This window comes from Artemia franciscana, chromosome 3, assembly GCF_032884065.1.
Source record: "Artemia franciscana chromosome 3, ASM3288406v1, whole genome shotgun sequence".
Lineage (NCBI taxonomy): Eukaryota > Metazoa > Arthropoda > Branchiopoda > Anostraca > Artemiidae > Artemia > Artemia franciscana.
The window spans coordinates 8,339,539-8,357,701 of NC_088865.1; the positions used below are offsets into that span (position 1 = coordinate 8,339,539).

Genomic DNA, 18,163 nt, shown 5'->3' on the forward strand with positions numbered 1-18,163 from the left:
TTTAATTCAGATAAAATGTAGAAATTCTACCATTCTGCGGACTAGCTGGAGGTGGGAGAGGTTACTGGTGCACTTTTGTCCTGTAGTCACAAATATTAAAAGCCTCGCATGACTTTGGTTCAAACAGTGTACAATGTACTAACCTGTAAATATTTGGTTGCAGTATAAGAGGGGAGGGGAGTGGGTTGTGGCCCACTTTAGTTAGCCTGTAGAATCAATTGAAAGCCCTTGCGTTATTGTGGTTCAAACAAGGTACACAATGTATGCCCTTGTGCCAGAAATATGACAATGGGAAATAAAAGGGAAGGAGGATATCATATTCCATTACCATGGACCAAAAATCCTTGAGTGATTCTGATTCAAATCAGAGAGAGCTGAAGTAGTCTAAGCCCTCCATTTTGTCTTCAATAATATGGAATCATCAATAGTGTGGAATCAACAATATCAATGGTACGATTTTAATTTAAATAAGGTACAATATGTCAAATTTCGTACAAAAAATCTGAAAGAGGTTTGAGGGAGCGTTTTTGAAAAGATTTGACCCAAATATGGTTTTCCAGTCATGTAGATGACAGAACGGGGCTCATGAAAGGGAATACCCTTTCATGATTCCACTTCAAAAAAGAAGCAACTTGCGTACCTTTGTGCTTGAAGTCGGTGGTGGGAGGGGAGGGGTGGCATTTGAAGCCTATTGCGCACTTTCTTACTCTGGCTTAACAAATTATTAAATAGAAAACAAGTTTTTTTCAACTGAAAGTAAGGATCAGCATTAAAAATTAAAACGAACATAATTTATTATAAAAGTAAAGAATGTTGCCCCCTCCTCAACACCCTTCTTTTTACGCTAAAGTTTTTAGTACTTTTAAAAAAGCGTTGTTCTAACTAAACGGCCCCTGTGTTTCAAGAATCATTCTTAAAGAATGGGGGGAAAATATCAAACTTTAGCGTAAAGAGTGAGGTGTTGAGGAGGGGGAAGCCCCTTCATATACGTAATCATTTCTGTTCGTTTTAAATTTTAATGTTGCTCCATACTTTCAGTTGAAAAAAACTTATTTTTAAAAATTTAATTTCTGATCGTTTTTGAATATTGCCAGAAGCCCCACCTCCATGGAAAAACCCCCTTCCCACGGATATACCCTTTAGACAATCAATGTCGGTCAAAATTTACCCCGGACAATTACCCTTAACCACTCTGCGCGTAGAATTGAAACGGAAAAGAGAAAGCAATATACATAAAAAGAACTTTGTGTAGAATTCTGGAAAATTCCCCCAGTATATAATTTCTCCTGAAAAATCACTTCCTGGAAACTCCCCCCACCCCCCATGAGAAATTCCTCCGTGGAAAAACCCCAGCAGAAAATGTGTCCCCCCAACCCGAAAATGTATGCAGACATCCCAATAACAAATACTATGCGCAAATATTGGGCAAATTTTATAACTTAAATACCTTTCCCTTGAGGCAGATGGGGGGGGGGAGGGTCATGCTATATCCAAAGGCATAATTATTGGGCTTTTCAAATGTGATGAATAAAATGGCTATCTCAGAGTTTTGATCGGGCGATTTTGAGGAAAAAATGGGCGGGTGAGAGGGCCTAGCTGTTGTCCAATTTTTCGGTCACTTAAAAAGGGCATTAGAACTTCTAATTTCCGTTTGAATGAGCCCTCTCCCGATATTTTAGGACCACTGGGTCGTTGCGATCACCACTGAAAAAAAAACACGCATCCGTGATCTTTCTTCGGGCAAAAAATACAAAATTCCAAATGTTTGCAGTTAGGAGCTTGAAACTATAAAGTAGGGTTCTCTGATACGTTATATCTGATGGTGTGATTTTCATTAAGGTCAATTGAGCGTTAGGGGATTTTCCCCCTTTTGTCGAAAATCAGAAAAATTTTATCAGGCTCGTAACCTTTGATGGGTAAGACTAAACTTGATGAAATTTATATTTTTGAAATAAGCCTGGTCGCTCCTTACTTACAGTTTGTTCCACCGAACTGTTTGAAAAGTTCTTCAATTCTTGCGTGATTTCGCTTTCGAACAAAGTGCAATATGCCTTCCATTTCTGGAAAGGAAAACAAAAACTCTGAAGAGAGCATGGAGGGCTGTTGAAGGGGCCATACCCTCCTCTGTGATAATTGATATTGCCAACTTATTGCCATTGTATAGTCCTCATTGTTATTTGAAAGCTTCATTTAACTAAACTGATTTGATTTATATTTCAGGGATAAAATTATACACAGTAATTTATATTTGCGTATCAGCTTTTGAAAAGGAGGGAAATTGGTCCTATTTTCTATTTGGGAGGAGGGTAGAAGCCTAAAAGTTGGCAGTTCAATGCCCAAATATCCCTTCTGAGCCTTTAGATAAGCAGATATTAAATTTTAGAGAGCGGAAGGGGGAGGACCGATGTCTATTTCTCGATCTCCTGAAAATTGTTTGTCTACGACAATCATTTTGGTAATAACGGGTGGGGAGGGGGTAATAGACCCCCTCCAATTACGGCAATTTTTGTATATGTGGCATAAAATACCGAACAGTTCGTGGTAACGAACTGTAGTAAGGAGCGATCCGGCTCAATAGTAACCAAAATTCTAAAAAACGGAATTTTGATACCAATAGTTACATCAAAAGAATTGCATTTAATGCTGATATTAAATATATAAGTTTTGTCAAGCTTAGTCTTACCTATCAAAAGTTAGGAGCCTAAGAAAATTTGCCTTATTTTAGAAAATAGGGGAAACACCCTCTAAAAATCATAGAATCTTAACGAATATCACACCATCAGATTAAGCGTACCAGAGAACCCTACTGTCGAAGTGACAAAAATGTGGAATTTTGTATTTTTTGCCATAAGACAGATCGCGGATACGTGATTTTTTCCCAGGGGTGATCGCATTGACCCAGTGGTCCTAGGATGTAGCAAGAGGGCTCATTCTAATGGAAATTAAAAGTTCTAGTGCCCTTGTTAAGTGACGAAAAAATTGGAGGGTGGGTCGGGGAGAGGGGTTTACGTGGGAGGATCTTTCGATGGAGGAAATTATCAGGAGGGAAGAGAATTTCGATGAAGGGGGCGCAGGATTTTCTAGCATTTTTTAAAAAAAAACAATGAGAAAACAATTTTTTTATACTGGAAGCAATGAACAGCATTAAATCTTAAAATGAACATAAACGTATATAAAGGGCTTCGTCTCCTCCACTATACCTTACTCTTTAAGCTAAAGTATTTTTAGTATTTCAACTATTTATTCTACGGCCTTTGTGATTCTTGGGTCATTTTTAAAGATTTGGGACGCAGTTCAAACTTTAGTGTAAAGAGCGAGGTATTGACGAGGGGTCAAACCCCTCATATACGTTGTAAAAATACACAAATATAGAAGTTCGTTACATAAGTTGATTCGTAAAATACGGGTATATATTACTAACAAAAACGTTCGTAAAAAAATAAAAAATCTAGTTGCATTTTTAAGTAACCAAAAATTGGAGGGCAACTAGGCCTCCTCCCCCACCCCGTTTTTCTTATCAAAATCATTCGATCAAAACTATGAGAGAGCCATTTAGCCAAAAAATAATATGGTCATTTCGTTTTATTTATTCATGTACGGTGAGCCAAAATCAAAACATGCATTAATTCAAAAACGTTCAGAAATAAAAAAAAACAGTTTTTTAAATGCAAGTAAGGAGCGACATTAAAACTCAAGACGAACAGAAATTATTCCGTGTATGTGTTGTTCCCTCCTCAACACCTTGCTCTTTGCGCTAAAGTTTTTTTTTATTGTTTGAAGAAGAAGAATTGTGACAAAGAGTCAAACTTTAGCGTAAAGAGCGGGGCGTTGAGGAGGGAACAACCCCTTTCATATACGGAATAATTTCTGTTCGTTTCAAGTTTCAATGTCGCTCCTTACTTGCAGTTAAAAAAAAAATTATTTATTTTGTTTAGTAATATTCACAAACCTAACGACACAGCGGAGGAAGGGTGAGACAGCGTGTCATGAGTCTAGCCGTCTTTGGGGTATGCGAAAAAACTTTTGGTAGCAGGCAAGTGCTACCAAGAATTTTGTTTTCAGTGGTTTGAAATTGCAATATTTCTCCTTTCCTATTTCTATGCGATTTAAACATCTGTATATGGTGTATCTAAACCTCAGAGAACCGCATTTTAGAGGCTGCTGTAGCTTTATCCGTATACAAGATGGAAAGTCAAACATAATTTAAACCCAAACGAATAATAATATCTCTTTCTGTCCCATTAATCTGACGGGACAGAGTGATTAATATTGGAATAATTGGAAGATAAGTCTACAAACCAAGATTATAATATTGGAAGCTACAGTGATGACAGCGGTAATATATGGTTCTAAACTATGGACACTCCGAAAAGCGGATGGAGTTTGCAAGATGTTTTTTCAGAGAAATTGCCTACGGATTGTTCTGGGTACACGGCTGATTACCCATATTTCAAACAACAGGTTGTATGAACATTTTGGCTTAACCCCACTTTCTAGGACTCTAATCAGAGAAAGGTTGATATGGCTAGGGCATGTTCTGAAGGAGGACAGATTGTTGAAGACTGTCCTTTTCGGCCAACCGTCTAGGGCTACACGGAAAGAAGATCAGTAATATCCCTTCAATGAATCCTGTGACAAACATACCCCACCATTCCTGTCACAAAGATATCCCACCATTCTTGTCACACACACATCCCATCTTTCCTGTCACACACATAGGGGGTATACTTGAGCCAAAGTTACCGATCACATCGTATCTTGCCTTTTAGATAAGATCGTTCCTGGAAATATTGCACGCAAAAGAATAGTGTCACAGCGCTGCGACAGCCTCATGCTGAATATATTGTATCTGAGTTTCCGGTCAGAAATGCATTTTTTGATTGTGAACAATGAAAACTGGTCCAAGTTATTATCATTTCTTGAAGTGAGCTTAAGATGAGAAGATTTCCAATAAATGAAACTTCCATTCAGGATTTCCATTCAAAGAAAACTGGTCTAGGCTATTATCAATTCTTGAAGTGAGCTTGAAGTGAGAAGATGTCCAATAAAAGAAACTTTGATATGGTTTCTTATATACAAGGGGTTCGTAATATATGTAATTTTGTCGTTTGCTTAGTGGACGGGAACTGTTTTCATACAATTTTGGTTTATCAGAAGGCATCGTAATTTCTTAGCCCTTATTTGGTCCCAAAAATTGTAATGACTACAGCCGGCCAGGTATCCTTTTTGTAATCTAATGGTCCCGAACACACTGGTTTTCCATTACCAGGCTTGTGGATGACTGTGGGTCCCCATGTCCTCCTCCAAGGGTCCTATTTTGCCGCCCCAACTTTTGTCTCTCCCCCAACTCTTAAAATCTCCCCCAACTTCTGTTCGAATCTAGATTTTCTTTTTAACTTAGAATCCCTTTTGGAGCTAGAATTTTTCTAACAGAAATTTTTTTGTTTTTGAATTTAGATTTTTTGTTTGGACTGAAGATTCTGTTTTGGAGCTTTGCAAGAAAATTTGGTATTGGGGACCAAACATGGGGACCAAAACTGATTCGTAGGCCCGGTGATGGAAAACCAGTGCGCTTGGGACCATTGCATTACAAAAAGGATACCTCGCTGGCTGTTGTCATTACAATTTTTGGGACCGAAACATGTGTCAAGGGATCATAATGTGTTATAATAAACCAAAATTGCATGAAAAATAGTTCCCTTCCATTAATCATAAGACAAAAATACATATATTATGAACCCCTTGTATATAAAAATCCATATCAAAATTTCTTTCTTAGGACATCTTTTCATTTCTATGTGTCCCTCCTGGAAGAGGACATGGAGACCAAAACTCATGAGCAAGCCGGGTAATGGTAAACCAGTGTGCTCGGGACGATTACATTACAAACAGAGTACCTTGCCGGCTGTAGTCATTACACTTTTTAGGGCTGAAACAAGTGTCAACGGATTATAATGTGTTCTGATAAACCAAAATTATATGAAAAACAGTTCCTGTCCACTAAACATACGACAAAAATACATATATTACGAACCCCTTGTATATAAGAATCCATATCAAAGTTTCTTTTATTGGACATCTTCTCACTTTAAACTCACTTCAAGAATTGATAATAGCCTGGATCAGTTTTCTTTGAATGGAAACCCCTATACGATATTTACAGCATGAAGTTGTCACAGAGTTGCGACAATATTCTTTGGCATGCAATGTTTCCAGGAACGTTCTTATCTCAAATGCAAGATACGATGGGATTGGTAACTTCATTTGACTCTAGTATGTCCCCTTTGCGTGTGACAGGAATGGTGGGATGTGTGTGTGACAGGATTCGTTGAAGTGATACTACTCATATCATCCACAGTTTGGATGGGAGGAAGTCCTAAAGAAAGACTTAAGGGGATTGGGAACTTCCTGAGAAGGTGTAAAGAAGGAGGCTTTAAATAGATTGGGATGGGAGATGAGCGTGTGTAGCTGTGTTTGCCTCCAGCGGCTTGGTTTTGCGGTGAGTCCTTAGTAGTAGTAATAGTAGTATTCAACGAAACTACTGCTCAACGGAAGTCTTGACTAAATATCCAAATTTTTTTCAAAATTGTAATTCCAATCTATCTTTTAATTCTTAGGAAAAACTGTAAAATGGGAGCGCTACCAATCATTTGCCAATTATTGATACACACAATTTATCATCAAGAAATTTTGGTTAGGGTCTATTGCACGGGTAGCTTACATCATATCTTGGTCAGGCCTGGACATGATTTGAAAAGCGATCAGAATTGACATAAAAGTTTTTTTTCAATTAACAATAAGGAGCAACATTGAAACATAAAAACAGCAATTATCCCATATATGAGATGGGATGCCCCCTGCCTTACTCTTTACGTTAAAATTCGACTTTTTGTCGTAATTATTTAAGAACAGATGCTGAAACGCAAAAACTATTAATTTGGAATAAGACGTTTTTTAAAGTACCAAGAAACTCCAGTGTTACAAGCGAGGGGTTGAGACAGAGCAGCCCCCTTCATATACAGAATAAGTTCCGTCAGTCTTATGTTTCATTACTGTTTCTCCAGTTGAAAAAAAACTTTTTTTTATTGAATATTTAAAAGAAATCACGAATTTCATTCACTTTACAAAATGAAGTGTATCACGGATGTCAAGTAACGGCAATGAATAGAACACAAACTTATTTCGGGTGTAAAGCAACGTGGAAACAGAGTTTGACAATTACTTTATACAGATAAAACTAATTTAGTTGCATGATCTAGTTGCATCTGTAGATATAGGTGCATGTGCAGCTCTGCAAATGTGACCCACGAGTCACAGTTGTTATAACACTCCACAGGGCCTTGGTAATGGACGTCTAGCTAAAATTTGTGGAGCCATCTTCAAAATACGCGTGTTAGGCCAAAAAACAACAAGGATGGCCGTCATGCGGGTTGCATGTCAGATTGTTTTTGGGGGGAAGGGAATAACTTTGATAGAAGTGCCAGTGCAAGTGAATTGTACAGCAAATACATGCAACTACAAAAAATAGTAGAAGTATCCATACTTTTCGTTGGGGAGAGGCATGGATCCCGAATCCCTTTTTCATATTTGCCAGGTCATTATAGGTCTAAACCTGACGACCAAGTAAAATCGTATTCTGAATGTTTTCATTCAGTTTTGGAAAATTTTATAGATGTCTTGAGCACTTTCAAAAGAAGAAATAAGTGGTTTTCGCTTTCCACCAGCAATTTCATGATGTTTGCTCCTACTAGTGACAAAAAAAGTTCAGGTTTTACAGTGTGTTACCAGGTACCGAGTTACTGAATCATATTTAGGGTCGAGGGAAGAGTTTAAGAAAACACAAGAAATTTTAAAATAAAATAAGAATAAAAATGGTAAAATATAAGAACAATTGAAAAAGTTAACTATACAACTGCTGTCGCAGAGATCCCATTACCGATTTTTATTCAAAACACCTAAAGATTTTACCAATGAAATTTCCTGATTTTGATAGTAATTCTATTTCTGGCCAATATTTTTTTTTATCTCTAGGATAATTGGCAACTTGCATATCTCGACTTTGTAGATGATATAGTACTGGTAGAAGACACCAAAGATCGTTTACAGCTGCTGTTTGATGAAATCTAAGAAAAAGCCCAAGAAGTCGAATTGTCGATCAAGTCGAAAAATCGAAAAGTATGTCCACATCTGGCTCCCCCTAGCTCTTCAATGCTCTGATAAAACTGTTGAAAAGGTCCAAGAATTTAAATACTTAGGAAGCTTGATAGAGAATACTGAAGATGTAACATTTTAAATCAAGAGAAGGATTGGACAAGCATCATGCGCCCTAAATAGACTGACACCGATTTGGAGAAGTAACAAATAATCACTTCGTTTAAAATTGCGCCTGTTTAACAGCAAAATGCTGTCTATATTGATGTACGTCAGTGAGTGTTGGAAACCCTACCAACAACTGGAGAAACGTATCAATAGATTCGAAAACATTTGCCTTCGAAGGATCCTCAAAATCAGTTGGCATCAAAATTATTAATAGGGAAATCCTGCTGAAGACGAACCAGCCTATAGTGACCGAAGTTATAAAGAAACGAAGATGGACATATTTAGGTCATGTTCTGCGCATGTCCGAAGACAGACTTCCCTCAAGAGTGTATCAGTGGCAGCCTGAAGGAAGAAGAAGACAAGGCCGACCAAAGCACACACTGCGTAGGCAGTATGATCGGGATCTGAAAGAGGCCAACATTTCACTCACTCCAGAATGGGAAGATATCACTGCAGCCACACAGCCTTGTGATGAATGGAGAGGCTTTGTTGGCACCCTTATGTGTCACTAATGGCTCAGGAGGGTCTAAGGTAAAGTAAGGATAATTGACAAATATAAACAAATAAAAAGTATTTTCTTACGGTTAGGTAACGACCAGCTGATGAATAATTTTTGCAGTGCGTCTGTTAAATAGAAGTATCATTTTTTTTATGGATTCTACCGCCTTCCTTCACAAATCAAATTCAAGGACGTACGAGCTACAGGTTGTCCTATGGAATGCGTCTGCTCTGCTGACAAATTGGGCACGCTGATGCGCATGGCCTGGTATATTTCATCTGTTGACAGCTGAATGAAAAGGACACTTTGGGGATCATCAAAAATATGTCTGTCAACCTAGCTGTCCTACCGCCCACCTGAAGAACATCTTTTGTCATATCTTCTTAGGCAAAAATATTTTGGCATCTAATTGGCATCTAATTAGATGCCATGTTTCGTTTTTTGATGTTGCTAATTCTTTATAACTCAATGCTGGGTGTGGCAGACGGCAGTCTTTTGTTGCTGCTTAACAGTTTTTCCTCATTTTCTTAAGAAGAGAGCCAGATTAAGTTTAAAAGGATATGACTAATCAAGTATGGATTTGGACCAACATCTAGCTTGCACTATGACACAAAGTTAACTGAAGAGTATGCGACAGGCACTCATGCAGGATTCTTTTAAGCCAAAATAGTCAAATTATATAAGAAATAAAGAATAAATACAGGAATAATTGTAAAAACTTGATAAGCCCTACTTGATAAGAATCCTCCACAAGTACTGGCAATTAATCATAAAATTCACACACGTATGAAATCCGTTGCTATGCACAAAAGACATAATCTAATTCAGCAATTCCGATAGAATTCCACGTTAGGGTTCAGTCCACCACCTAACTCCCTACAACACAACATCAACGCGTAAATATGCCCACCAAATGATTTTAGAAATTGAGTGGAGGCAGATTCGTAGATTAAGCTATATTTATCTGTATTTGAGTTTTTAGCTTAATCCACCTCTTAGAGCACAAAAAATTGTCGAAATTTTTGAACAGTATTGAAGACTGGCAAAATTCAATTAAAAAGTTGGAGTCCAGAAGCTAACATACCGAGACTATAACTCACCTTAGGAATAAAACAGTATAGGAGCTTGTTTCGATTATCGACGTGAAAGTGGTGATAAGATAGTTTTGAAGGTTCTTCAACTAATGAGCTTTTGTATTTCTGGCACACTCGTTCTATTCTTTCCGAGTCAGTCTCCTCATCTTCCTCTTCTTGTTCTTCCTCTTCATAGTCGGCTTCTACTGTACTTTCTTCTTCAGCGGAAAGTTCGTCTTCATCCAAGCTGTCACTTTCTGTTAAACCTTTTTCTAAAGTGGTGATCTCTTCTTCTTTTTGACTTTCATTTTCTGCAAAATTTTCTTTTTTCGACCGTGTCTCCACTTTCAAGGCTTCATAGTCTGGGCTTGATACAATAGTTGAATCTATGGGGAAAATAATAGATATTGAGCAATACTACCCTGAAAGATAGTCAGAGGAAAATTTTCCTATTGAAAAATGAAAAGAGTCACATAACAGAGGCTTTTTCTTATGCGAAGAAGCATTACAGTTTTCCCTTCAAAATGGTGGTAACCATCATAAGCACCTAGTAAAAAATTGAATTAGTTAATAACTATGGCCCAAATGAGCTCAATGAAAAATAAGATTTCGATGTTATATACAACTTTTAAGGTGCATTATATTATGTCATCTTACTTCACGTAGATTTTGACATTAAAGACAATTTTTTGTGTGACTTTTATCTGGGTCTTGGGCATCTGTGACGCAACATTACACTCAAAACTATACTTTATTTTATATGTAAAAATAGAGATAATAGCCCCAAAGGAAAAGATTAAACTTAATAAAACTCGATCCATTAGAGAAAATTTGCCTTCATGCAAGAATCATCAGCTGAATAAGGGTAGTGAGGGTGATATGGTTATTGTAGAAAAATAAGCAGGCAGGTATTGCAAAAAAATCAGCATACGAGTATTGCAGAAAAATAAGCATATGGGTATTGCAGAAAAATAAGCATTCGGGTATTGCAGAAAAATAGGCATGCGGGTATTGCAGAAGAATGTTTGTGACATTTATTCTACAGCTTCATTTAACTAAACCAATTTGCTTAGTATTTCATAAAATCATATATAGTGACTGTAAGTGTACTCATGGGTCGAAGTTGCAATCCACCACTTTTTACTCTTAAAAGGGAACTAGAACTTAAGTATTGTTAATTGACAGGTCAGAGGTCCTCTTGTATGGGAGGGGTGGATACCTCAAAGACAGCCTTATAATATTAAAATAACTCTCATTGAAACATCAGATAAATATATAAATGTTTTTCTTTGGAAAGGGGGGAGGTAAAAGGGGTAAGGGGCAGGGGAAGATATTTCCAGAAATTTCTCTTGATTTCTGAAAATATTTTATGCCTATGCCTTAATATTGGTGCTGGGGAGGGGGAGAGGTAATAGTGGCCCTGCCATTGCTACAATCTTTTTCTTTGCATTGTAAGGTATTATCCTTGACATTCCTAACGGCACAGACGAAGAAAAAGGTGAGGTGAAGCATCAAGAACCAAAGGATTTTCATAGGGAGGGGGTTCTATCAGGAGCGCTTTTTCAGTGATTTCAATGGGTAACATTTCACTTTCCATATTTGGATGCAATTTTTTAGTGTATAAATATGTATATAATGTATATTTTTGAATAGGTCATGATAGTTACAACTGCGTAGAAGACCAGAAGCCACGTACAATCACCTACATCCATACAAACAATAATACTCCCCTTCGTCCACTGAAAATTTTTGTGTAAAAATATTCTTTATAGCCATTATCATATTATTAAAATATTATTATTATTGTTCTTATTAAGTGATATTATTAAAAATATTATTCAACAAAACCACTGTTCATCGAAGATTTTGATTAAATATTCAAATTGTGTTCAAAATTTTAATCACAACTGTGTTCAAAATTTTATTCAAATTGTGTTCAAAATTTTAATCACAACCCCGAATTTTAATTATGAAGCAAAAAAAAAAAAAAAAAAACAGCATCACAACAATTGTGATGCTACTAATCAGTTTACAATTAATAATACACATATACAATTTGACAGAAAGAAATCAGATATTTAGGGGGGCGGGAGCCCACATCACTTCTTGACTAGGTTTGGGCCTGATTTGAGAAACGATCAGAAATTAAACATAGAAAAAGTTTTTTTTTTCAGCTGAAAGTAAGGAGCAACAATAAAAATTAAAATGAACAGTCATTCCATACATAAGGGAGACTGTCCCCACATCAATCCCTCACTTTTAATGTTAAAATTCGACCTTTTGTCCAAATTCCTTTTGAAAGACTGCCAAAACACTAGGGCTGTGGAAACTTAAAGCCCAAAGAGCGAGGGACTGAAGAGGGCACAATCCCTCTTAAATATGGAATAATTTCAGTTCGTTTTAAGTTTTAATGTTGCTATTTACTTTTAGTCGCAATTTTTTTTTTAATTAATCATTTGATGAAGCTACATCATTCCAACAGTCGGCTACTTCAAAGTTCCAAACGACTTTAGAACTTCGTGTTCTTAGACGGAGTTGAAGCAGCTATTTAGCAAACCTAAGTAAGTAAAAAAGTAAGTAAGATGGCAGTAGACCCTTAAGGTCCTAGCCAGCGGTGCTGATCTCCGTTTCTTGGCCCTTCAGCCAGGAAGTGCAATGGGAAATTAGCAAACCTACTGAAGTATGAACGATTTTTTTTTGTTATATTTTACTTCGTCAAAGTCCTCCGAAAAGGGTAGCATACAGAATGTGGGGAAAGGCGGGCTGTATCCAGGTTTTTTTTTCAGAGGATGGAATTAAAAATGAAACTTTCAAAAATGCGTCAAAATTTGTTTATATGCATTTCCGTTATGTTTTTACGATTTCTATAAAATTTCGGAGGGGGGAGGGGTTTAAACCCCCTAGCCCCCCTGGATAAGGCCTCAGGGGAGAGGTAAATGAACTGAAACGATATGCAAGAAGATGCTGGTTGAAGCCCAATTTTGCGATAACTATCCCTGCTTATGAAGGAGCAGTTCTACGAGATATGTGAATTAGGCGTTGGCAGGCGTAAGAAAAAGTTGAACCAATTGGAAGGTTCAAATACGTAATATTTTAATGACGGAACCAAAGAGGAACCAAGGGTCACACACGGAGGAGGGAAAACACTTTCACTAAAGTGGAAACAAGGAACTCAAACTTTCTAGCATTAAATTTGATACCAAGCTTCAGATATTCACTTTGTAGACTTCTAAGAATTTCAGGGAGTCCTACAATACTTTTGACTGACGTTACGGGTATTATTGGCGCATGAAACAAAAGAGGAAATGATGCTATTAGAAAATTATTTGGAAAAAACTTTCCGAAAAGGGAGTTTTCCAAAGAAAAGTAAAGACCATATTAAACTTAAGATCAGAAGAAATAAAAACCAATAATAACTCAAACTCAAAACAACCAGAAAATACTATTAAGAAATAAATGAAACCCAAAACGAGCAGAAATTAAATAAGCAATCATAGCAAGAAACATACAACAGGCACTAATATAAGTGAATAAATAAATCCAAAACAAGTAAAGCTTAAACTGAATATACAAATCAAGCTTAAAAGAACAAAAACTTCTATTATTGAATTATAAATGAAACCTAAAACGAACATAAATTAAATAGACAATTATAGCAAATAAAGACACAATAGGTAGTAATACAAATGAATAAATAATTTTGAAAACGAGTAAAACTCAAATTGAATAAGTCAGTTAAGCATGAAACGAACAAAAATCACTACAAACAAATGTTTGGGTACTGCCTCCTTCCCTAAATGTAAAAGTCTAAAACCTACTGCGTCATTGGCGCTTTACTGAAAACTATATGCGTCTTGAACAGTTTTGGACATAACTGATAAATTCAAACAGAATATTTGAAATACAATGATATTAATTTCTGAAAGCCCATCAGTTCAAGATTTTATTTTAGTGTCATTTTTATTTTCATTTTCAATGCTGTAAAAACTGGAGAAGAAAATACTTGTAATATAAATTCGCTTCCAGAGAAGCACCAATGACACAGTAGCCCTTAGACTTTCAAAATTAGGCCAAGGGGCAGTATTTAAACTCTTGATTGTAGTGAAACTATAATTGTAAAAAAAACTAAAAAAAAAACTAAAAAAACTAAAAACTGAAAAAGAAAAAAAAAGAAAAAAAGGAAAAAAACTGAAAAATAAAGGAGAAAAATAAAACTAAAACAAATAAAAATGAAAATAAAAAAAAAAACTAAAAAAGGTAAATGTATTCAAGTCGAAGTGGATGAGTTGATAAAGCGTTATGTTCCAGGTTATAGGTCCGAGAGGTTCCAAGTTCGAACCTTGGCTTTAGTATTAATACAAAAGAAGAAAAAAAAAATTAAAAAAGGTAAAAACTACAAAAAAAAACTAAAACTAAAAAAAATAAAAAAAAAAATAAAAAAAAACTAAAAAAGGTAAAAACTACAAAAACAAGAGCTAACAGCTCATATGGCACTTGTGACGAGGCGAGAAGAGTTAAGAGCCAAGAGATCATATGGTATGAGCTCTAACAAAATTCTAAGAATCAATAGATTGATTTAAAAAGGAAAATAAGAGGCTTAATACCGGTCAAGATTTAAAATAAGAGCTCTGAGTCACAAGTCCTTCTAAATATCAAAATTCATTAAGATCCTATCACCCACTCGTAATTTATAAATACCTAATTTTTTCTAATTTTTCCTCTCCCTTTTGCTCCCCAGATGGTCGAATCTGGGAAAACGACTTTATCAAGTCAAATTGTGCAGCTCCCTGACACGCCTACCAATTTTCATCGCCCTAGCACGTTCAGTAGCACCGAACTCGCCAAATCACTGAACCCCTCCCCCCAACTCCCCCAAAGAGAGCGAATCCAGTACGATTCTGTCAAACACGTATCAAGGACATATGTTTATTCTATCCACCAAGCTTCATCCCGATTCCTACACTCCAAGTGTTTTTCCAAGATTTCCCCCTCCAAATCCCCACAATGTCAAAAGATCTGGTCGGGATTTGAAATAAGAGCTCTGAGACATGAATTCCTTCTAAAAATCAAATTTCATTACGATCCGATCATCTATTCGTAAAATATAAATACTCCAATTTTCATGTTTTCCAAGAATTCCGGTTCCCCCCTCCAACTCCCCCGAATGTCACAGGATCTGGTCAGAATTTGAAATTAGAACTTTAAAGCACAAGATCCTTCTAAATATCAAATTTCATTAAGATCTGGTCACCCTTTCGTAAGTTACAAATACCTAAATTTTAAAAATTACCCCCCCCCCCCAATTCCACCAAAGAGAGCAGATCCGGTCCAGTTATGTCAGTCACGTATCTTAGACAGGTTTCTATTCTTCCCATCCAGTTTCATCCTGATCTCACCGCTTTAAGTATTTTCTAAGATTTCCGGTCCCCCCAACTGCCCCCCCCCCCATTTACGCTTGATCCGGTTGAGATTTAAAATAAGATATCGGAGTTACGAGGTCCTTCTAAATATGAAGTTTCATGAAGATCCGATCACTCCTTCGTAAGTTAAAAATACGTCATTTTTCTTATTTTTCAAAATTACCCCCCCCCCCCGCAATTGAGCGGATCCGTTCTAATTATGTAAATCACGTATGCAAGACTTCTGCTTATTTTTCCAACCAAGTTTCATCCCAATCCCTCAGATCTAAGCGTTTCCCATCATTTTAGGTCTCCCCACCCCAAAATTCCCCCAATGTCACCAGATCCGGTCAGGATTTAAAATAAGAGCTTTGAGACACGATATCCTTCTAAAAATCAAATTTCATGGAGATCCAATCACCCGTTAGTAAGGTAAAAATACCTCATTTTTTCTAATTTTTCAGAATTAACCCTCCCCCCACCAACTACCCCAAAGAGAGCGGATCCGTTGTGGTTATGTCAATCATTTATCTAGGACTCGTGTTTTTTTTCCACCAAGTTTCATCCCGACCCCTCCACTCTAAGTATTTTCCAATTTTTAGGTTTCTCCTTCCCAACTCCCCCCCCCCCAATGTCACCAGATCCGGTCGGGTTCAAAATAAGAGCTCTGAGCCACGATATCCTTCTAAATATAAAATTTCATTGAGATCCGATCACCCGTTCGTAAGTTAAAAATACCTCATTTTTTTTTCAGAAATACCCCTCCCCCCCAACTACCCAAAAGAGAGCGGATCCGTTCCGTTTATGTCAATCATCTATCTAGGACTTGTGTTTATTTTTCCCACCATGTTTCATCCCGATCCCTCCACTCTAAGTGTTTTCCAAGTTTTAGGTTTCCCCCTCCCAACTCCCCGTTCATCACCAGATCCGGTCGGGATTTAAAATAAGAGCTCTAAGACACGATATCCTTCTAAACATCAAATTCCATTGAGATCCGATCACCCGTTCGTAAGTTGAAAATACCTCATTTTTCTAATTTTTAAGAATTACTCCCCCCCCCAACTACCCCAAAGAGAGCAAATCAGTTCCGATTATGTCAATCATGTATCTGGGACTTGCGCTTATTTTTCCCATCAAGTTTCATCCCGATCCCTCTACTCTAAGTGTTTTCCAAGATTTTAGGTTTCCCCCCTCCAACTCCCCCCAATGTCATCAGACCCAGCCGGGATTTAAAATAAGAGCTCTGAGACACAATATAATTCCAAACATCAAATTTCATTAAGATCCAATCACCCGCTGATAAGTTAAAAATACTTCATTTTTTCTATTTTTGGCGAATTAACCGGGCCCCCACTCCCCCCCCCCCAGATGGTCAAATCGGGAAAACGACTATTTCTAATTTAATCTGGTCCGGTCCCTGATACGCTTGCCAAATTTCATCGTCCAAGCTTACCTGGAAGTGCCTAAAGTAGCAAAACCGGGACCGGCAGACCGACAGACAGACAGACCGACAGAATTGGCGACGGCTATATGTCACTTGGTTAATACCAAGTGCCATAAAAACTAAAAATAAAAAAGAAAAAAACTAAAAAAGCTAAAAAAAAGGTAAAAACCAAAAAAAAACTAAAAAGAAAAAAAGGAAAAAACAAAAAATTTATTTCCTAAAAAAACTAAAAAAGCTAAAAAACTAAAAAAAAACTAAAAAAGGTGGGGGGGGCTTGAGGGAGGCGAAGCGTCCCCACCAACTAGGTGTTGGGGTGGCGCGAAGCGCCACCCCAACAGCTAGTTTTTTATGTTTATTTTCAATGTTGTAATAAGTAAAAAAAGAAAATATTCGTCACATAAATCCTTTTCATTAATATTTTATATTTTACACTGTTTACAGAATTCTAAAAACTAGCGCTTTACTGAAAGTACAAAACCGAGGCAGCAAAACAAAGTAACTTTTAGTATACAGTTATATTTCTCTAAACAAAACTAGCACTCAGTTTTCAGGATAGCTCTATTTTTTAGGATTCTCAATAGATTAATAAATATTTAAAGTCACTTTGTGCGTCTTTTTCAAAATTATTCATCGGTATCTTTGAAAAAATTGTCATTAAAAATGCAATTATTTTCTTGAAGATGAACATAGACAAATGATATTTTATTCACAAGGTATTTTGGTTTTTGTTTTCAAATGATGTTTTTTAATGTTCACCTCCTAAGGAAGGTGGGACCCTGTAGTAACCTGCTACGCCCCGCAGAAAACTGTTTAGACCTAACTAACTGTGCAACGCTAACATGTTATACTAGCCCTAAACATGTATTTTGTACTTAATCTAAGTCCAGCAAAAACACCAGTAGTAATGTGAAATTCCGTCTACTTGTGGTCAAGGTTTTCAACCTTCAGGGTTCACTATTTTCAAATTAATGGCAACAGGATACGGTAAAACGAGCCCGTTTTCTAATAGAGGCTTTAAAACTTCCTATTTAGAGTTCTAAGCAGTGATAAACGATTTAGTCCTCTTTGGAAAAATGAATTCGCAGTGACATAAAATTGTACCCCCCACTTTCAAAAAGGAAAATAGGCCAATATTCATTTTACAGCAGGGTGTGGAAGCCATGGAATGACCTTACACCTAAAACATTTCTAACAGATGACATACATAGATTCAAAACGAGACTGGCAGAAACAAATTTTCAAAGTAAATCATTTTTAAATAATTTATAGTATTATTTGTCAGTGTTTGTTGTAGTTGTTATTTTCATTGATTTGTATGTATTATGTTGTCAGTATTGTCATAAATTATATTTATTATGTTTATTGCGACAAGCTTGAAAGCTTACCGTATTTGGTATTAATAAATAAATAAATAAATAAATAAAACGTC

The 18,163-nt window shown here is 36.6% G+C and overlaps 2 protein-coding genes across 4 annotated transcripts in view; both read right to left on the reverse strand.

The window, feature by feature from the left end:
- The window catches only part of LOC136024832 (facilitated trehalose transporter Tret1-like), a 222,639-nt gene that overhangs the window by 153,471 nt on the left and 51,005 nt on the right, over nt 1–18,163 (reverse strand). The gene's annotated exons all lie outside the window — the stretch shown is intronic.
- LOC136024831 (carbohydrate sulfotransferase 11-like) overlaps nt 1–18,163 on the reverse strand; it is a 44,755-nt gene that overhangs the window by 11,708 nt on the left and 14,884 nt on the right. For both annotated transcript variants that reach the window (XM_065700313.1, XM_065700315.1), the window contains one exon: nt 9,919–10,277. In XM_065700313.1, the coding sequence (XP_065556385.1) occupies nt 9,919–10,277 (359 nt within the window). The remainder of the gene's footprint in view (nt 1–9,918; nt 10,278–18,163) is intronic.